The following is a 20,322-nucleotide window of genomic DNA, read 5'->3' as shown; positions in this document are numbered from 1 at the left end:
GCCCGCTGCAGGCCTCAGGCCTCCCCCGGTGCCCCCGGTGGCGGCGGGGCCGGTGGCGCAAGGCAGACAAGAAGGCAGCCGTTTGCTCACAATTTCATTTCACAACCGGTCGCAGCCCGCGCCCAGAGGTGCCGCCGTTACACCAAGCACAGCCTTCGTTCCCCCAGGAGTTACAGATAAATTAAAAACTCTGATCATAAATATCACAAAGTGAGCTCGGCGGCACGAAGGCTAGGAACCGACACAAATTAAAACGTAGTAGCTGGAGACGTATTTTTTTCCCCACACGCAGGCTTTGCTAAAGCGATTAATGCAGCCGCTAGGGAGCACCACACCGCGGGTGCTCCGGGCTGCGCGCAAAAAGCTTCGAAAAAGGAGTTTGGGGATTTCCACACGAAGCAACCCGAAGGCCAGCCCCTCACCCGGCAGCGTGAAGAACATCGCTGGTGCTGGTGCTCTGGGTTTCTGAGCCACCAGCGCAGGAGATGCAGGGTCCCGGTGCCTCAGCAGGATTCGTCCCCAGTTTTCTTGTACGTTTGCACCGGGGAAAGCAAATCGCACACCACTGAGCAGCTGCAAACTAGGCAGCTCAACTCCTGGTGCCGGACTGCCCGCTCTTCCTGACAGAGGTGGCTCACTGTGGCATCGCTGAGACCACGGATTTTGAGAAATAACCGTGCACATACAGCACAGGAGCTCAGCCGTGGTCTCCTGTAAGGGATTTCTCCCACATACAGGCTCCGTGGTCAGGCCTCTACTGCACCCAGCCAGCATCTGGCACAGCACGTGCAGTAGCATCTGCTCGCCAGTTTTTGCTATTCAGAACTCCGTGAGGGCAGGGTGGGGTGCTGTGCTGCACCCAACCTCCAGCATCAGGGCACCACAAGATTTCCCTAAAAGCAAATATAAATTTCAAAGAGCCAAATTTGGTCTTAAAAAAAAGCCAGGCTTCTGGAGCCCAACAGCTGCCTACTTGTGGAAAGTGGATGATTGACAATAAAAATACATCAAAAAGCATCTTTGATGTTCTTCAGCTGCCGGACAGCCAAGTCAACTGGGAGGTTGAACTTCAAGTTGCTCAGGCGACTGAGGATGTTGAGTGCACTCTCAAAGCCTGTGTTTGCCATGTAGCTCCATGGCTGGTAGTGAGATTGTACCAGAGCTCCGGATTTGCAGATCAGATTCACCCAGGAGACCAGGCGCTGCTCGTTCAGCGCCATACACACCAGAGCTTTCAGTTCAGAGTCCGCACTGCGCTTGAAGGGGTCATGCTCAGTGAGGACAGTGTGTATCGCCGTCAGCAGGCTCTGTTTCGGGGTGATGGCGACTCCTCCCGTCACAGGCAAGGCAAAGGACTGGGAGAGCTTGCGAGCTGGAGACTCCACAAAGGCTTGTCCGTTCTTCGTGTTGTAATACTTCACAAAGAGTTCCCAGGGATGCATCGTCTGTGGTGAGGAGGTGAACGCAGGAATCAAGCACGCGATGGGTGCCAACACCAGGCTCATCCCTTGAGAAGAGGCGTAGAGCCCGTGAGCCATCAGGTCTCGTAAAGCAATGGTCAGCTCCTTCCGCACAGCCAGAGTCAGCTCATCTCTCCCTCCTAAGGGAATATCCTGCAGATCGGAGGAACTGATAACGTGGTCTTCCTGCTGGTGTTTCATGGCTAGCTGCCTCACCCGGTCTACTGACAGCTCCAGTTTCTTAATTAAGGGGGAATAGTCCTTGTTGGCTTGGTCTTTCTGCCAGAGGGTACGAGGAATCTGACCGGTAGCACAACCAAACTGACTAACAGCAAATATCTGCAGCACAGCAAGCATGCGACGCATGAGGTGCAGGCCCGTTTCTCGCATCTTTCTGGCATCTTCTGGGTTCACTGATCAGGTTAGAAAAAGAGGAAAAAAAGAAAAAATACTCATTAAGGAGTGAGACCTTTATTGCTGAGCAGACCAACATCTCCGCTCTGTCATATACACAGTGGGAGTACACATCTGCTCCTCCTCCATCAGAGACTTTCCTTGGGAGCTGTTGTCAGTAGGACTGATGGTACTTTTTCTAGTTGCAAAGCTCTGAACCCCACCGGAAAAAGCAAACTTTTCAACGGTCCATTCTCAACAATCAGATCTGTCTTAAATCACATACAGAGAAGTAATCCTGCAGCAGCTTTTTCTGGTGGGCAATACAACCGAAGACAAGATAGTGATCACTCTGTAGACACTACGATATTAAACGGGTAGCTTGAAGATAACAGACCCTTCACTAAGGATATCACTGGTTACTTTCATGAAGCTTCTTGTCTCAGCAGCCTAACATATGCTTACTCCCGGCACCATTATTAATTTCAATTTCTAAGAGCAGCCACACTAGGTAAGACCCAAAACCCATCCAGATCAGTATTCCATCTCTGACAAGTGGCAGATACTTAAAATTACAAAAGGTAAAGGGATTCTATTTCCTCTCCTCTCTGCCATACGTTCAGGCTCTGCAACTGCTCTAATGATTTCACTTTAGAAGGGTAAAAAAACTGGACACGGGCCTTCTCTCAGTGGGATTAGTGAAGAATAGAAGCCAACAGCCAGGAAAAACAAATCAGGCTAATGTGACTGGATGCTGGTTCATGCCCAATGAACCTCAAATGAGCTACATCAGGAATAGAAGCTCCAAGCCAAGCAGTGCCTACCTCTGTTTCCAGAAGACCGGGTATTTGGTTTACAGGAGCCACCACCATCTTTTCTACCTGCACACTCACAGTGTCCATCTTCTGCCTTACCAGAGCTTCCGACTTCATCTAGAAGAAGAGTTTCACACTATTACTTCACAACTGTGAGTTTAAACTGCGTATCCCAAGTACTAAGGTCAATATTCCCTTAGACCTCCTTGCATCTTGTCAATCTCATTCTCCCCACCATTCTCAGAGTGATCTGTACTTCCCCGTGACCCAGGCACCATTCCTACATCCATCCTCTGACATCTGTGGCCTTCCCCCTCATAACTACGTCAGGGAATTAAAGAACAATACAATCCGCTCATCTAAAAACTGAGCACTGACCCTGAATGAAGTTGATGAACATTTCAAGGTCCCTTATTTGCGTCTTCAGTTGTTCCACCAGCTGCTCCTTCACCCTGGCTGGATTAACAATCTGGGCTATGGCAGCATCCACGCGCTGTCGCAATTCCTCTGGAGAGAGCGTTGCAATGTCTGCACTCAAGTCCATGTCCAGCTTCTTTATCAGCTCATCAATAATCATCTACAAAACACCAATCAGCAGCGTGATCTCACTGTGTGACGCAGCTGCCCACAAGCTCCAAAATACTCCATTCACTACCTTGGCAACTGGCTCCTTTGTTACACGTTGAAAAATTACAAGAGGTGACAGGATCACGTTTATGCCTGCAGGCTAACTATTAATACTGTATTACAGCTGCCAGTGAGAAATACAGAACAAAGGATTTGGCCAGTCTTTAAGAAGCTCACAAATCCTAAGAAAAAGCACATGCAGAATGACTTCCAGAGCCTTACCCGTTGTCTTTCCATAACCACAGACTGTGGCAGAGAGTCATAGCTGCCCTCTTGGTAAGCAAACGTCTCCAGGTCATCCAGCTGTGTCTTAAGCTGCAAGATCAGCTCTCTCTGCTTTTCCTTCTGGACCTCAATTCGCTCCTGCTTCTCCTGTTCACTCTGAAAAAAAGTTACCAGTAAACAAAATTAAACACTTAATGTCATTGTCAACAGAGAACAGGATCGTGGCATGAGGAGAATTTCCTTCAGCTCATGCAGTTAACTACTGAACAGCACAAGCCATCTCAAGAAAAAGGTGCGTGTGCTCCTCGAGGAGAGAGTGTCACATCAGCTCGTCTGACAGAGGAAGAGTCTCTTTAAACCTCCCACAGCCAAGCTCCATCGTGCAGGGCTGGAACACAGGACACACTGCTCCAAGCAGCCACATAACGTTTGGGCATCAAAGATCCTCCACGACGCTGCCGTATCTCAGTATCATTCCGAGCTGAGTTTTTGCCTTATCTCAGAGCTGTGTTTTTTAAGGGCTGTCCGAGCAAGCTGGCTTCAGCGTGTGAGGAACCTGCACGCTCCTGCGACCGAGCTTCCCGCAGACCCGCCTGCCTGCTCGCTCCCTACCTGCAGCCTGCCGCACCCTGGGAGTGGCACGCTGCCTCCGGGCAGAGCCGTGCCGGGCGGCCACGACAGCCGCTCACCTCAGCCAGCAGCGGGCAGGTGCACAGCTGTAGCTAACTGGATTTTAAACAAGTCATTGAATCACAGAACCATCTGGGTTGGAAGGGATCGCGAAGCTCACCTCGTTCCACCCCCCTGCCATGGGCACGACACCTCCCACTAGCTCAGGTTGCCCAAAGCCACGTCTGACCTGGCCTTGAGCCCTGCCAGGAAGAGGTACCCAAACCTTCTCTGGACAGCTTGTGCCAGTGCCTGCCACCCTTATAATTAAGCGTTTTAGAATCATTAGGGTTGGAAAAGCCCTCCAAGCCCAACTGGTCCAACCATCACCCTACTACCGTCACCCGCTAAACCATGCCCCTTCTGAGAAATTTAAGGAATTTCTTCCTTACACCCAACCCAAACCTGCTCTCTTCAGTTAAATCCACCGCCCCCCATCCTGTCACCGCGCTCCGGGACCAATTCCCTCGGCGGCTTTCCCGGCGCTCGCTCCCCCGCCTCGCCCCGTGCTCACCGGGCCGTCCCCGAGGCCGTGGGCGAGGGGCGCGGGGCAGCCTCGGAAGGCGAAGTCCTCGAGGTCTCGGATCAGGCGCTGCTGCTCGGCCGGCCCGGCCCTCGCCACCTGCCGCAGCCGGAATTGCACCTGAGCGAAGTGCGAGGCCAGCGCCAGCAGCGCCCCGTGCAACCGGCGCCGTTCCGCCCGCAACCGAGGCACCGACCGCGGAGACCCCGCCGTCTCCTCTTCCTCTTCTTCCTCCTCCTCTTCCTCCTCCTCAGCCGTCACGGCGCCCACCGGCGCCCAGCGCTCCCCCGGCCCCACCGGGCCGCCCTCCGCTTCCATGGCGGCGCTACCTGCGCGGGGCCCCCGCCGCCGCCATTTTGTGCCCGCGGCTCCCGGTGCTCGGGGCCTGCGCGGTACCGGAGGCACCGGGCCCCGAGCCGCCACAGCGCCCCCTCGCGGCTCGGCGGGGCCCCGGGGCACCGAGGTGACCGCCGGGCCGCCCCCCCCCCCCCACCACCCCGCGGCGGGGCCCGGCTCGGACATGGCGAGGTGAGAGCGGCCCGGGCATGGAACGGAGCCGGGCAGAGCACGGGGAGGGGGCTCGGACGCCCCCGCTGGGCACGGGGAGCACCCTGAGAGGGGTCTGGGGCAGCGGGGTTCGGGACAGGGGGGGAGATCCGTGGTCTGCCGGGGCTCGCTGGCTCGCTGTGTGCTTGGGAAGCGCGCGGGGGTAGCCGCTGAATAAGGGCTGTGCTCAGCGTTGGCCCCTCACCACAAGAAGGACCTCGAGCGGGTCCAGAGAAGGGCAGCGAGGCTGGTGAGGGGTCTGGAGAGCAGGTCTCACCAGGGAGCTGGGGTTGTTCAGCTGGGGAACAGGAGGCTCGGGGGCGACCTTATGGCACGCCACAGGTACATTAAAAGAGGCTGTAGCGAGGTGGGGGTGGGTCTGTTCTCCCACCTGCCTGGTGACAGGACGAGGGGGAACGGGCTAAAGTTGTGCCAGGGGAGGTTTAGGTTGGATATGAGGAAGAACTTCTTTACCAAAAGACCTCCCTGGAGGTCTTTAAAAGATGTAGAGCTTGGTGATATGGTTTAGTGGAGGGCTTGGTAGTGTTAGCTCAGAGGTTGGACTGGGTGATCCTGGAGGTCTCTCCCGACCTAGGTGATTCTGTGATAACCAGCCCCGCAGCGCAGACCCCATTCACTGGGACAAACAGGGCCCAGCCCTACATCCCTGTCCCGCACCTCACGCACGGTCCTGGCCCGGTGCTGCTAGGCCAAAGGCATCGCGGAAATGCCCGCTGCGCTTGTGTTTTCACAGGCAACACGCAAAGACGCTGTGGTACGACCGCCCGCGGTACGTCTTCCTGGAGTTCTGCGTGGAGGACAGCAGAGACGTTAAAGTCGTCATCGAGGATCACCGGGTGGTGTTCAGGTGAGCTGCTGCTGCTTCATGATCCCCTGGATTGGGGAGGTTTGGGGGGACAGGGAGGACCCTGTAAAAGCTTGTGGGCTCAGCCCCGTCCTGAAACAAGTGGTTTTGTTTTGGCAGCTGCAAAAATGCCGATGGAGTGGAGTTCTACAATGAGATCAACCTGTACGGCAGGGTGAACTCCAAGGTGAGGCCTCCCCAGCAAACTGTTCCCTGACAGCCTGTGGCAGGCTTAAAATTAAACGCAGCCCGTGATGCCACGAGCATCACTGCTTTGAGTTGAATCCTGCCTGTTTCCTGAGAGCTTGAGTGGAGCAAGCACAAGCCTGAGCTTGGGTCTGTCACTAGCAGCACGGTGCTGGGCCACAAACAGCCCTTCTCCATGGTGCTGTGTCCCACAGCCTGGGAGTGGCCGAGCATCTATCTGCAGTGGATTAGAGAGGAGTCTGGCAGGCACTGAGGTGAGGCATCCCCATCTCTTGGCAGGACTCACAGGACAAGCGCTCTGATCGCTCCATCACGTGCTTCATAAGGAAGTGGAAGGAGAAAGTGGCATGGCCCCGTATCACCAAGGAGAACATCAAGGTGTGTATGGCATCCTGCAGTAAAGAGAGCCTGAGCGGCTGTCTGTCTCCAGTACGCTGGCTTCCTGGCTTCTACCTGCCCACAGGATGGACACCCTGGGGCACCCCAACACAGAGCCCCCAAGAGCCAGAGCCGGGAATGCCTCCCAGTGCCTGCCAGCCCACCTCTGCCCTCTGGCATCCCTGTCCCTCAACATGGGCAGGGTCAGGATCAGTCCTTGCAGACACAGGGATATTCTCCTACGCCTGCCCAGCCCTCGTGCTGTTCGGGAGCAACCAGTGCTCACTCCGTGCGAGGTCAGGGACACCAGGTCCCCGCTGCACTGCTCTCTCCCTCAGGCTCTGCTCTCTCTGCCCACAGCCAGCTTGGCTCTCCGTGGACTTTGACAACTGGCGAGACTGGGAAGGGGACGAGGAGGTGGAGAGGGCCATGGTGGAGGAGTACGCTGAGGTGAGCCAGGCGAAGCGCGGGCTGGGTGCTCGGGGAGGCAGGATGAAGCCGGTCACGCAGAGTTCCCACAATGGACCTTTGTTCCCCATCCAGCTCCTGCAGAAGGTCACGGACAAGGGCCCTGCCCCAACCATGGATGACCTGGATGTGAGTAGAGCCCTGAGCTGCCTTCCCCCGGTGCTGCAGGAGCCTCCAGTGCTCCACTCGCCCCAGTTGCCATCCTTGGGGCTGGAACACGCTGCAGGGACGCTCCCGGGCAGCACCGGATGGCTGCTACCGGCCCCGTCCCACCGTGCTCCTTGTCCCTTTTCGCAGGACGACCTCTGAAGCCCAGCTCCTGTGGGCCGCCGCCGCCGCGAGGCTCTCCCGGTGCACCGGCAGCAAACACCGCCGAACCGGGAGGCGGGCAGGACTCGAGAAGGAGAGCGGAGCCTCCTCCGGGGCCGCCGCCGCTTCCTAGCCGAGCGCGGGAGCTGTGCGGTCTCCCAGCGCCGGTTACCGGTGGAGGCAATAAACGCCGGTAGCCACCACCCTGCGCCCGTGTCTGCCGTCCTGGGGAGGGTCCGGGGGGGGGGCAGCGGGAGGAGGTGGGCGGGGCGTACCGGGAGGGGGCGGGGCGCACCGGGAGGTGGGCGGGGCGTACCGGGACGGGGCGGGGGCTCCGGTGATAGGGGCGGGGCCCCGCAGCCCCGTGTCCCTCGCCGCTCGCCGTCGCTCGCTGTCGCCGCCGGGCCTGTCCGGTGCTGCCGCCACCATGGTGTTCCAGTGCCAGCGGGACAGCTGGGCCCGGCAGGTAGCGGCGGAGCCGGTGGATGTGGCCCGGTAAGGCCCGGTAAGGCCCAGTCCGGTCCCTCACGGAGCTGCCGCCTCTTTGTTGCAGTTCGCCACCAGGGTGGTGTCGTGCCAGGCGGCGGAGCTGCGGCCCGAGGGCGGCGGGGAGCCGGTGCGGGGCTTCCAGGTGGTGCTGGAGGACACCATCCTCTTCCCCGAGGGCGGCGGGCAGGTACGGAGGGGCTGGGGCCGGGACCTGGAACCCTGAACTGGGACCAAGGGCCGGGACCCTGAATAGGGACCTTGCACTGGGACCGGGGATCCTGGACCGGGACCCTGAACCGAGACAGGGACCCAGGACCCTGGACCGGGACCCTGAACCGGGATCCTGGACTGGGATGCTGCACTGCACCCAGGACCCTGCACCGGAACCCGGGGCCCTGAATCAGGACCCTGCACTGGGACTGGGTTCCTGGACTGGGATGCTGAACTGGGACCGGGACCTGGGACCGGGACCTGGGACCAGGACCATGCACCCGGAGCTGGGACTGGGACCCTGGACCAGGACCCTTAAACAGGACCCTGCACCGGGACCAGGACCCAGGCCCAGCTGCTGACCCCCGTCTCCCACAGCCCGACGACCGCGGGCTCATCGGCGATGTGCCCGTGCTGCGTGTCACCCGCCGGGGCCCCGAGGCCGTTCACTTCGTGCAGACGGCGCTGGAACCGGGCGCCGCCGTGCTGCTGTCGCTGGACTGGGAGCGTCGCTTCGACCACATGCAGCAGCACTCAGGTCTGTGCCCGTTACCACCGGTAGCACCGAGCCACAGGGGTGGTGGGCAGAGCCACACGGTCTGGGCCGAGGTGGGGGTCAGTGCCCGGTTCATCCCCCCTGGTCTGGGGAGGGGGAAGGCTGACCCGACAGCGCTGTGCCCACCGGCTGTCCCCAGGGTTGCGTGGGAGGGGAAGCCCTCTGTGGTTTGTAAACCGGCTGCGAGCGGGGCTGGAAGCAAATGATCAACCTGCCAGGGAGTGCTCCGAGCACGCCCTGTTGCCCTTGGCTTCCCCCGGGCCGCAAAGCTGCCTCTTCCGTCTGTTTCCAACCACAAGCACCAGCCCCGCACCTCCAGGCATGTGCCTGGGCTGGTTCCCAAATGTCATGGAAACATCAGCAGAAAAAATACACTTCGGCAGAGTTTCTTTCTCGTGTCCAAAATTCAAAGCCGTTGCTCGCACATCTCTTCCAGGACAGCACCTCATCACTGCCATTGCAGACCTGATGTTTGGATTCAAAACAACTTCATGGTGAGCAGGAAAAAGGCTCCTTTTAACCTCAGTCTTATCTCGTTTGGCATATGCCACTGTGCTGGACCGTGAGGAGGTGAAAGCTGATAATTTGAAAGCAGTTTGCTCTTGGATATTTCATTTGACCACGGAGGGCCTGGGAGAACTGACTGGGCTGGAGACAAGCTGTGCAAAATATTTGCTTTGTCTCATCGCGTTCCAAACGCAGGGTGTGCATCTGGTGCTCTGTAACTAGCAGGGAGAGGAGGGAGGTGTGGTTTGTTTCAGTCACCACGTTCCCAGCAGCTAGTCTTGGATGGCACTTGGTGCTGCGCGGGGGGGATCTTCCAGCTGCTCTTCTCCACAGCAGCAGATATTCCTCATCCGTGCAGGGAGCTGGGCCGTCAGCGAAGTGTCATCGAGCTGGACACCCCCTGCCTGACGGCGGAGCAAATAGAAGCCCTGGAGAGGAGCGTGAACGAGAAGATCCGGGAGAGGGTGCCCGTGACAGTGCGGGAGCTGGCTGCAGATGACCCCGAAGTTGAAACAGTGAGCGATGGGGTGGAGAGCTGACGCTATCCGTGGGACCAAAGCGGTTGTGGCACGCGTGTCGCCTTCTTGGCTCTTCTCCCCCTTTGCTAGGTGAGAAGCCGTGGCTTGCCAGATGACCACACAGGGCCAGTGCGAGTTATAAACATCGAAGGCATAGACTCCAACATGTGCTGCGGGACTCACGTCTCCAACCTCAGCGACTTGCAGGTAGGGGGGCTGCAGCCCAGTTACCTTCAGCAGCCTTGCTCCACACATTCAGACCGAGCACAACAAAAATCCCGGAGATCCAGGGTGTCCTGGCAATTGTCCTAGTGGTAAAGGGACGGGGCTGGCCACCTGTAAGGGTGAGAGCAAAACGCCATTCTCCTTTTCTGACCAGAGTGTTTTTCTTTTCAAGGTTATTAAACTCCTTGGCACAGAAAAAGGGAAAAAGAACAAAACCAACTTGGTTTTCCTGGCAGGGAACAGAGTTCTGAAGTCAATCGAACAAAGTCACAATACTGAGAAGGCTCTAACCTCACTGCTCAAGTAATACCCTTTGCACTTTGGTTCTTTCATCTTTACTGTTCCTTCTGACAAATATAACATAAGCCTCAGGGTGCATCTGTGTGGTGTTTTTTAGGATACGCTATCTGCTTTTGCTCCCTTAATAAGTCTTTGCTTCATCCTTCTAAGTATCAATTAAGGTTCTTCTTTTTCTTTCAGAAATGGACCCGGTGAGCACGTTGAGGCCGTGAAGAGATTGCAGAGTTCAGTGAAACTGCTTCAGAAGGTACGGGGATGGCTGAGAAAAGCACACTGTGTCTGCTCCCTGCAGGCCCAAGCTACTGAATTTTAAGCATCCGTTTTTATCAAAACTGCTCCATCTCTGGGAACAAAGCTTGGTGTTCACGCTGGCTTATCCGTCTTCTCCATTCACTTTTCTTTCAGAATAACTTGAACCTGCTTAGAGACATTGCTGTTTTGATAGCGCGGGACTTCAAGAGCAAACCTGTTCGGAGTCAGCTGTTTGTGTTACACAGGTATGGGGAGTTCAGGGAACGGGGTAAGAAGCCATGGTATTATGTGATTTATGATAGCTGCATCTCTCTGACACCTACTCAAGCTTACCACAATTATTGTTTAAAGTCAAACATTCCTCATGGACAAATTTAAACGAAATATTAAACTGACAGGGCCTACTGGAAGCTCGTGTAGTGAAAGAAATGTGTAAGTTAATCAAGTCACTGAATTCCTCTGATTTTATAGCTAAGAAATAACTGTGTCTGTTTTCTTTCTGCCCTCAGTATTTTCAAATAAAAATGAGAAGCTCCATTTCTTAAACACTTAAATAATTCTTAATATATCCACAGAAATGCACAGAAAGGATTTAGATATATAGAAAAAAAAATAGTCTCCATCCTAACAGCAAGAGGCCAAAACCCCAGGCATGATCATAGGCTGCTCTTTCAACTTCTCTGAGGGCAGTGGGAAATTTTAGTCTTAAACAAAATGGAAGACTAACAAAAGCTAAACTTAGATACTGTCACTGCCTTTGGTTTGTGATTGATGTTTTGGACTCTGGTGTGGATTTTTTTTCTTCCTCTCTGAAGTGGCTTTTTACCCATCCATGCAGGAAAGAGGGTGACTCTGAGTTCATGAACATCATCGCTAACGAGATAGGGACGGAGGTGAGTCATCGATACAGCCTAACCTGACACCAGCGGCGTTTCCCTTCCAGTCTGTAGCACAGGCAGGGGCTGGCTAGGCTTCTGTTTGTGCCACAGTCACAAGCTACACAGCTCTTTTCCTTCCAAAAGTTGCACGAGGTTATTGTCCCCAGCAGCCTCAGTGCACAGGGGGATCCCCAGCTGTCAAGAAATACAGCAGCAAAAATTCCGAGCGCTGTGGAAGAGCCTGTCCCTGAAAAGCCATATCCTTCCCTGGCCGTGTTAAGGATACCTGTTCTGTCCCCCACAACATAGGATTCAGTACAAAAGATGCAAAAACTTCTCTCCCTCTTACTTCAAACTGAGTTTTGGTCTCAGTAATGAACTCACGACTTGTTTACATGCTGTAAGGGGACCTGTAGCTGGTGTCTCTGTACCCTTCCCGGAAAAGGAGGGCAGTGGCTGTTCTGGAGCAAGGTCTGTCTCTCTGTCCACAGGAAACCCTGCTTTTCCTGACCGTGGGAGACGAAAAAGAAGCAGGACTCTTCCTTCTAGCTGGACCTGTTGAAGCAGTTGAGAATTTAGGTCCCAGGTACCATGTTCTATGGTGTCTTTAAAATTAGTAAGAATTCTGACTAAGCAGCTGAGCAATAAATTAAACTGTGGACCTTTCTTTGCTGCCTGGAGCTGGTTAGGGCAGGCTACCCTCTTCTCTACGAGTAGCCTTCAGCATGTTCTATCGTTACTGCAGGGTGGCAGAGCTGCTGGGAGGCAAAGGAGCTGGGAAGCGAGGCCGCTTTCAGGGCAAGGCGACCAAAATGAGTCGGCGAGGAGAAGTGGAAGCTCTGCTCCAGGAATTCGTCAGCCACCAAAGAGCTGAAACATAAAGAATTCTCAAAGTACGGCTGTCTTCCCTGCTTTGCATTATCTCCACCAAGTTCTGTCTCAGAGAATAAAGACATTTTAAAAAAATGCATCTCTTGTGAACTGATTTGATGCTTGTGGAAGACGGGAGGGAAAATGCCATCCCCATTTTTCTCTGACCCTGGATGCTGTGAGGTTTCTTTAATTTCCCCAGGCAAGTGGTACACTTCTTAAGCAATTAAAGAGTTTAATAATGACTGCTTTTATGAGCTTCCTCCAAACCAAGAGAAGGGCCCTCTGGCTTGCAGTGCATCGTGGCTTTTAGTTTGTACAAGTTGCTTTGTGAACCTATTTATTCACAATAAATGGGATGCATTTAAAAAAAAAATCACAACACTGGTAAGAAGCAGAGGGTTTGAACATGGTATTTTCAAGCAACTACAGAGAAAAATGAGTCAAGTTTTTATGCTCAGCCTTTGCAGGGAGGAGAGAAACGTGGCAGGAGTTGGAGGGATGTTCAAGTCAGTAAATCCCTTTTAGAAGACCAAACTAAGCTGGGCACCATTTGTGGCTGCTTACTGCTCAGAGGAGAACTGGGAGAGAAGACACGATGCAGTGCTGAACCTGTGAGCAAGTCTCCATGAGCCCTTTCTTTAAAAACAAGAAACTGCCTTTTTTTTCCTGGCTACTCAAAAGTCTCTGCGGATGCTGGAGGGCTGAAGGTGCTCGTGCTAAAGCCCCTCTGGGGCCCCAAGCTGCTGCTGACCTCCAGACTTGGTGTTTCCCCACGCAGCTGCTGACCCAGCTGTGACATGCTGGGAGCAGCCTTCAGGTATCACCAGCTTCATCGCTGCAGTCCTGAAGCTCTTCTGCACTAACACCAAGCACATTATTAAAACAGGGAAGTTCATCTGTCTGGGAGGCCTGGCAGAGCCACGGTAACCTCCTGGGTTAATAACTCCTCCCCGCTGCCTCTCCGGTTTGCCTTTTCTGCCAGGGAGGTTCCTGAGGCTGCCGCAGTCTCAGCTGCAGAAACAAAAGGGGCGCTGCGGAGCCACGCTGAAAAAGCCTGAGTTGGGAATAGGTGGTTTGGGTTTTTCTCCTTCCTTCCTAGATCTAGCACTACGACTTTAGTCCGGATATTGATAACAACCAGAGAAATAAAACCTGAGAAACCTCCATCCTAAAACCACTTATCTGCCACGAGCGTAGGGGATAGCAGCAGCCTCAGCACCTGGGGTCTCCTCCCCTGGCCGCACAGAGCAGAGCCCCCCTGGCAGCTCCCGAGCTGTTTGTGCGCAGCAGGATCAGGCCAAGGGTCAGGGCTGTGCAGGCCACCAGCTCCTGCTGGGTCACTTTGCTGCAGGAGGAGGGGAAGCAGCAGCAGCAGCCATCGTTCCCTGGGTTTTATTACGGGGTTTGGATGATTCGTGGTTTGGTCTTCATCACCACGCGGCACCGGACACCGGCTGAGCCCCACGGGGACACGGGGGCTGCAGGCAGCCTGTGCATGCACCGTGGTGTCCCTGAGAGCCACCAGCCTGCACCATCACTCACACGAGCCCTGCGGGGACGCGTGCTGGAGCCATACCAACGGGGCAGGGAGTCGGGGATGCAGGAGAGCTGAGCGGGGCTGCACCAGGGTAGCTCGACCTCAAACAGCCCAGACCCCAAACAGCCCAGATCCCAAACAGCCCGGACCCCAAACAGCCTGGCTGGTCCTGAGGCAATGCTGGCTGCCAGCAGCAGCAAGGTGCCATGTGCATGGCACGCTGTGCACCCAGGAGCCCCGAGCAAACAGCACAAAAGCTGCTTTGCCTCCCTGCCCAGAGCCCTGCCGCTGCTGGATGTGGGCCAGGTCCGCTCCGCACTCTTCCGAGGGGCTCCCGGGCTGTCCTTTCCCCACCCTGTGTATTTTGGGCTGCAGGAGGACGTGGGGAGCCCGGCGCTGCCATTCCTGGTGCATCCACCCGCGCCTCGCAGGGACAGGAGCAGCACCCCAGGAGGGACGTCCTTCCTCCAGCCCCCTCCCTGTGCCTGCGGGTGGCACTCGGTCACCGTCCCCATGCCCACGAGACAGCTGGACTCACCAACTAAATACACCTCCAGCTTTAATAAAACACCCTTGTTTCCCCTCTGTATACGTGCACACACACACACACCCCTAAACCCCACGCTGCTTCACGCAGCAGCGAATACCGAACACCGGGGCCCACGGGCTGATGGGCTACGGGCCTGGGGGCTCCCACAAGCCCGTATTTGTCTCCAAATCCTGCTCCCCCCCCCACAGCCCGCCTGTTCCCGTGACAGAGCCGCCTCGCCAGCAGACCCTGAGCACCCATGGGCGCGCAGCACCCTGCTCCCGGCGGTGCCACCCCTGTCCCTCGTGCCACCAGCACCCATGGCACATCCAGCACCGGCGGTGGAATCGGTCCACGCGGCCGTAACGGGGAGAGAAACCAGCACAGACCCCACGGTCCCACGGTCCGCTCCGTGCCCCCAGCCCGCAGCCGGGGCGGCCGCGCCGTTACCTGCGGGGACACCCGTGCCACAGCCCCCCCCCCCTAGACGCCCTTCTTGTCCTGTGTGGCCAGGAGCTGGGAGACGCAGTAGGGGATGAGGCCGACGGTGGCCAGGGGCACGGCCGCACTCTTGCAGAAGGAGAGGACGTAGAAGAGCAGCTGCAGGTGCGAGGGCGGCCTGAAGGCGTCAAAGAGGTGCAGGACGAGCAGCGAGGCGGCGACACAGCCCAGGCGGAAGGGCAGCTGCCGGCCCTGCTTCCCCCGGCAGCTCTCCAGGTACATGTGGGAGTTGAGGGCCAGCCCCAACCCGAAGAGGATGCCCAGGTTGCGGAGGAGGCTGGCGAAAGGGGTGGTGTCGATGTGGACCCACTCGGGGTGGGTGCACCACCTCTGAGCCTTCTCCAGGGTCCAGAGCAAGTCCACGCCGAGCGCCCGCAGCAGCAGGTAGAAGCCCAGGGCGAAGCCGAAGAGGAAGGAGGTGACACCCAGGTACCTGCGGAGGCTGGCGTGGTAGATGGAGCGGACGTGCTGGAAGGTCTCGGCCACCACCATGCCTGCAGGGAGAGGAGGCAGCTCCTGAGTGGTCAGAGCACCCCGACGGCCACCGCTGCTCCCTGAGAGTTGCCAGCCCCTCGCCCTTTGGCTGCCTCTCCCCATGCCCCCCCACCCCGGACACAGGCAAAGGCCTCAGCTCTTCTGCTGCACGCGGCGGGGAGCCTGGGGGGGGCTGCTGTGGGGCGAAGGGGACGGGCCCAGCGGGCGCACTCACCGGAGAAGACCCCCGCGATGACCTGGTGGGGGAAGTGGGCAGCGATGAAGACTCGGGACAGACAGACGCAGATCTGAACGGCCCAGAAGCCCGTCCAAAGCACCGTCCACAAAACCCTGCAAGGGGCAGAGGGGTGTCAGCACCGGGGGGGGGCGGCTCCTGCTGCCATCGGGGACCCCGAGACGTGCCAATATGGGATCCGCTGCCTCCCTTTCATCTTTGGGGCAGCCCCAGCCCGGCCCCCAGTTTGGGCGCACGGCTTACCAGTACTTCAGCGTCTTCGACTGCCTCTTGCCCGACGCGATGGAGAGCAGGGCGGTCACCATCACGTAGTACACGCCTGCTGCGCCCATGGCGTGGCCAGAGGGGCTCCCTGGGCGAGAAGGAAGCCCCCAGTCAGAACCCCATGGGAGCAGGCTGTCCCCTGGGGCTCCCACGCAGCGGGGTCGTGGCACCGAGCACCCATCCACAGGCAGGTGCCGGAGCAGCACGAGGAGCACATCTCAGGCTCCGTGGCCTGTCCAGCGATCAGGACAGGGCAGAGGGCAGTGACCATCCTCGATGGCTCGTGCTGAGGCCACTCGCAGCCCCAGGCCGGCTGCAACCATGGACAAAAAATACCGACAGGGTTGCAGCCGGGCTGAGTGAGCCCCTTCCCTGTGGAGCTGCTGCCAGCACGCGGCCGAGCACGGCCCCAGCAGGATTTGTGCCGAGCCGCCACGTCTGCGCACACCGAGGGTAAAGGTCTGCTCCGCGCAGGGTCTGCCCTGCCTCCGCCCCGCCAGGGCATGGTGTTGGCCCCGCAGCTCGGTGATAACAGCAGAGATAACGGTCCCGGCCATGCCAGCACCCCCCTGTGTGATCAGGACCCCTGGGTGCCACGGACAGAGCGTCCCCGTGCTCCCCACCCTGGGGTGGGGGACCCTACCTGGGCCGGTCTCGCAGGTGAGTGGGAACTGCTGGATGGCTGGGGCGGAGGCGTTGCCGTAGTAGTCCGTCTCGTGCACCCACCAGTACGGTCTCTCCCCAAACAGGATCCTGAAAAGAAAGGAGAAAGGGGTTTGGGGTGGTCCTGGGTGCTGGAGCAGGCAGCACGGCTCCGGTCCCAGCTCTGGCTGGGAGCTGAAAGGGGCAAAGGACCCGCAGGGAGTCCAGGGCATCCATCGGGCACAGCACCCAGCTGGGTGTTCACAGCAGGCGCTGCCCGGCCTTGTTCCCGTTATTCCTGGAGCAAGAACTTCCCAGGAGCAAGCAAATGTGCTGCGAAGAGGACATCTGCTCCCCCCGTGCCTTTTCCAGGCTGAGAGCAGCCACCCCATGGTGCCAGCAGGGGGGGGGAAGCCACCCGTCCCTGTCACATGCAGCCAGCGTGGGCATCCCGGGCCATCCCAGCCATGGGGCAGGCACAGAACCCGAGCACCCAGCACAGCTCCCCAAGCACCCTGCAGGGTCCAGCCGTGGGACACAACAGCCCCCACGCCCCGGCACAACGCCAGGCACCGGCTGGCACAGCAGAGGTGGCACCGCGTTGGTCCCCTTGTGCCGCTGGCACCACATCCTGTGGCTGACACCGAGCTGTGCCGGGTTCTAGCTGATGGCAGGGGGGGGGGTCTGCGTCTGTCTGCAGCCGGCTGATTCCTGCCTGCCTTTGGGGAAGGGCAGGAAGAGCCTTTGCTGCAAAGCTCGGGGATGAAGAACGCCAACCATCACTGCCAGGCTTGCAGCCGAGCCGTAGGACCTCACAACAGGGCTGGGTGCGCATCTGCCCCGCGTTAACGGGAGCCCAGCTGTGCTGGCACGCCCTGGGGGAGCCGCGGCGCGGGGCTACTCACCACTTGAAGACGAGGTTGAGCCAGTCCCCGATCACGGCCACCCAGATGAGCCGGATGCCCACCGGCTCACAGAAATGGAACCAGAGAGGAAAAAGGACAAAAAAAGTGTTCCTGAGGTCGGCAGCGAAGGAGATGAAGAGGAACCAGTCCTGAGAGCCCTGGAAGTGCTCCTGCAGCCAGCGCGTGGCCTGGATGCCCGCGTCGTGCAGGACGTTCATGCCGGCCTCCATCCTCCTCCTCCTCTTCCTCAGCTGCCTCCCGGCAGGTCCGGGCTGCCCCGCGCCGTGCCGCAGTTTTATACCCTGCGGGCTCGTGTTTGCTGCTGGCAGGTCGCTTGTCCCAGCACCGATCTTTGGACCCAAAACCACTTTTGCCAAAGGTGCATCACCGGGGGGTTGTTACAAACATGTTTGGAAGGACTTACGTAAAAACAGGCAGCGGGGCGGCGGGGAGCGTGCCCGGCAGGTGCCTTAACCCTTCACCACCACATCCTTCCGCAGTGCCAGGTGCCTCTGCTGCTCAGGGTGGGGTTCTGCAGCCCCCCACTCCTCCTGGCTCCCAATAAATCACTTGATCTGCTCCTAGTGCACCCCAGCGTTTACTCTTTTAGCAGGGCAGAGGCTCAAGTACCCGCAAAGGGATGGAAAAATGCTGCTCCCAGCCCCGGCGCCAAAACCTCTGCCTGGTGCGCAAGCACCCTGCTGCCACGGCATCTGCCAGGCCAACTTAACCAGGTCTCTGCTCGCTGGGAACCTTTCTGAACTGTTTTGGGAGCTCCTTGGAGGCTGAGAGCAAAGCTTGGAGAGGTCCTGGCTGGTGGTGATGTTGTCCTGAGCCCTGTGGGGTTCCAGGACCTGTGCAAATGAGGTACGGGGAGCAATCCTGCCCAGCGCACCCCTGGGTTAACCCCTCCTGCCCTGCCAGAGCCCAGCCACGGTCATGGAGGTGAGGACATCACTTGTCACTTGTCGTGCCAGGTCCCTGCCCGTGACCCCTCCACCCCAGGCTCACGGTGCTGGCAGTTTTATCTCCCTGGTTCCCCCGGGAGTTAGCAGAGAATGAGTAACACGGAGCTGGCTGCAGGGGCCCAGGACACTGGGGTCAGCCTGGCAGGAGAAACCCCGCATCCCAGGGGGACAAACCCCGCGTCCCATTGCTGGCTGCCTGGCCACTGCTGGAGGAAAACACGGCCCAATGCAGGTGCCCATGGGGGGCAGGAGCAGACAACGGGGCGTTAATGATTAGCAGCCAGTGAAAACGCACCACTTATCTCTCTCCTCGGGAAAGTTCAGGTCAGGAGCCTTGAACCGCTCCCTGCTGCGGCCCCCAGCAGGCAGAGGTCGTGTCCAGGCAGCGAGCGGCAGCAACTGGGGGGCATCCTCCTCCTCCTCCTCCTCCTCCTCCTCCTCCCTGCCCTCCCCACGGTGACCAACATGACATCCTCTTCCCTGGGAGCATGGCCCAGCTAGTGCTGGTTAAAGCCAAGGAAGGGTAAAACGTTGGCAAACGTCAGTCCCCTTACGGCAGCGGAGTGGTTTGGAGATGTGCCGTGAGATGCTGAGCTGCGAATGATGCTGATGCTGAACTGATGCCACGGCAGAGCTGCAGCCGTGAGGGAGCACCGTGGGTGCTCTGCGAGGAGCTCTAAGGAGCTGGGGCTTTCCTCGTGCTCCCAGGGAAGGGGAATGAGGGCATGGACCAGCCCCAGCCCTGTGCTCGGCCACTTTGGTGCAGGCTGGCAGGGTCCAGCCCCTGTGCTGGCCACGGAGAGCCCCGATGCAGCCGGGCTGCACAGGGGGGCTCAGGGGGTCACCCCCCTCCTGCTGAGCGGGGGATTCCCAGCCACAGCCAGCGAAGATGAAACCCCAAACCAGAGGGGAGCAGCTCTCGCCACCCAGTCCTCCCAGCCCAACCTCCCAGTGCCCTCGGGGAGCCCAAAGCCTCCCTGCCCCAAACGGAGCAGAAGCTTGCATGGAAATGGGATTACTCTTGCAGAACAAATTCTCCAGCAGCTCATTTCAGGGTCCTCAGCCGAGAGCAGCTTTTGGCCAGCACGAAGGAATTCAGCAGGCGTGGCTCCTGCGACCAACGTGTTTTGAAACAGTCGGTAATAATTTTTCCCTGAAAAGCTTCACTGCAGAAAACGAGGGCAAAAGGTGCTGGGGGATGGGGACAAGCATGCGCCAGCCCCCTTGGAAAGCGCCACGACAGCAAAACCAGGATCACAGCTGGGAGAGGCCAGGAGCCGGGACGGGAACTGAGATCGGCGGCTCCCCGGCAGCCACAACAAGCCGGGGATGAGCTGGCAGCCCGGGACCTTTGTGCCCTGCGGTGACAGCGGCTGGCTGCAGGACTCGGTGTCCCAACGGTTCCCAAGGCACCGGACACAGGCAGTGCACGCGCAGCGCACGCCCCATCACACCCGGCTGCCCCTCGGTGCCAAGGTTTCATCCAGAAGTTTCCCAGCCCGCCGCAGAGCCGGCAGCGGGGCCGGCGTCGCCTGCGTCAGCACGCGGGCAGAGTCCAGGCAGAGCCTGCAGACACAGGGGAGCACGGCCGCAGCCGTCACTGCACCCCTAGGACTGATGTCCCCAAGTGTAAATGCACCTGAACCCCCAGGACTGATGTCCCCAAGCATCACCTGGCCATGCAGAGCCACCCCCTCCCACCCCAAGTCCTTTCCCTGTGCCACAGCAGCTCAGCCCCGGTGCTATCCAAGCTCCCTGCCGGACACATGCTGCCATTAGGGCTCCTCGAGGCCATCGTGGCACAACCTCGAGAAGCTCCCATGGTGAGGGCAGGTGCCCGCAGAGCCCCCCGGGCATGCAGCAGCCGGTGTTTGGCAGTTGCAGCCACGTGCTGGGGCCGGGCAGTGGGGTCAGAGCCAAACCATCCTCACCAAACCCATCCCAGTGCAGCGG

General features: G+C 58.3%; 4 protein-coding genes across 8 annotated transcripts; 2 read left to right on the top strand and 2 right to left on the bottom strand.

Annotated features, from left to right (window-relative positions):
* Positions 1-81: 81 nt before the first annotated feature.
* On the bottom strand, positions 82-5,074 carry RUNDC1 (RUN domain containing 1). Its single transcript, XM_035347841.1, has 5 exons — positions 4,704-5,074; positions 3,518-3,676; positions 3,047-3,245; positions 2,678-2,785; positions 82-1,873 (listed from the first exon to the last, which is right to left on the bottom strand). Exons 1-5 carry the CDS (start codon positions 5,028-5,030, stop codon positions 1,008-1,010), a joined length of 1,659 nt encoding a protein of 552 aa, XP_035203732.1. The 5' UTR covers positions 5,031-5,074; the 3' UTR covers positions 82-1,007.
* A 134-nt stretch (positions 5,075-5,208) lies between these two features.
* Positions 5,209-19,964, top strand: PTGES3L (prostaglandin E synthase 3 like). 4 transcript variants are annotated; one of them, XM_035347872.1, is made up of 8 exons: positions 5,209-5,240; positions 6,013-6,126; positions 6,244-6,310; positions 6,610-6,708; positions 7,069-7,158; positions 7,252-7,305; positions 7,474-7,578; positions 19,949-19,964. In XM_035347872.1, exons 1-7 carry the CDS (start codon positions 5,233-5,235, stop codon positions 7,483-7,485), a joined length of 444 nt encoding a protein of 147 aa, XP_035203763.1. In that variant the 5' UTR covers positions 5,209-5,232; the 3' UTR covers positions 7,486-7,578; positions 19,949-19,964. The 4 variants fall into 4 exon arrangements, with proteins under 4 accessions (XP_035203763.1, XP_035203764.1, XP_035203765.1 ...); XM_035347873.1 differs by lacking the exon at positions 19,949-19,964 and adding an exon at positions 7,621-7,693 and having other exon boundaries at positions 7,474-7,576; XM_035347874.1 differs by lacking the exon at positions 19,949-19,964 and adding an exon at positions 7,621-7,693 and having other exon boundaries at positions 7,474-7,579.
* LOC118178931 (alanyl-tRNA editing protein Aarsd1-like) lies at positions 7,799-12,386 on the top strand. The gene is made up of 12 exons (XM_035347853.1): positions 7,799-7,951; positions 8,039-8,161; positions 8,563-8,722; positions 9,177-9,234; positions 9,606-9,762; positions 9,856-9,972; positions 10,163-10,293; positions 10,471-10,537; positions 10,696-10,787; positions 11,381-11,435; positions 11,912-12,006; positions 12,166-12,386. Exons 1-12 carry the CDS (start codon positions 7,913-7,915, stop codon positions 12,299-12,301), a joined length of 1,230 nt encoding a protein of 409 aa, XP_035203744.1. The 5' UTR covers positions 7,799-7,912; the 3' UTR covers positions 12,302-12,386.
* On the bottom strand, positions 14,373-18,838 carry G6PC (glucose-6-phosphatase catalytic subunit). 2 transcript variants are annotated; one of them, XM_035347855.1, is made up of 6 exons: positions 18,778-18,838; positions 17,402-17,647; positions 16,498-16,607; positions 15,834-15,942; positions 15,570-15,685; positions 14,373-15,354 (listed from the first exon to the last, which is right to left on the bottom strand). In XM_035347855.1, the coding sequence occupies exons 1-6, from the start codon at positions 18,834-18,836 to the stop codon at positions 14,843-14,845; spliced, it is 1,152 nt and encodes a 383-aa protein (XP_035203746.1). In that variant the 5' UTR covers positions 18,837-18,838; the 3' UTR covers positions 14,373-14,842. The 2 variants fall into 2 exon arrangements, with proteins under 2 accessions (XP_035203746.1, XP_035203747.1); XM_035347856.1 differs by having other exon boundaries at positions 18,793-18,816.
* Positions 19,965-20,322: the final 358 nt, after the last annotated feature.

The sequence above is a fragment of the Oxyura jamaicensis genome, chromosome 27 (genome assembly GCF_011077185.1).
Source record: "Oxyura jamaicensis isolate SHBP4307 breed ruddy duck chromosome 27, BPBGC_Ojam_1.0, whole genome shotgun sequence".
NCBI lineage: Eukaryota > Metazoa > Chordata > Aves > Anseriformes > Anatidae > Oxyura > Oxyura jamaicensis.
Note: the sequence above shows the minus strand (reverse complement) of the source record. Positions and strands in the feature narration are given on the sequence as shown.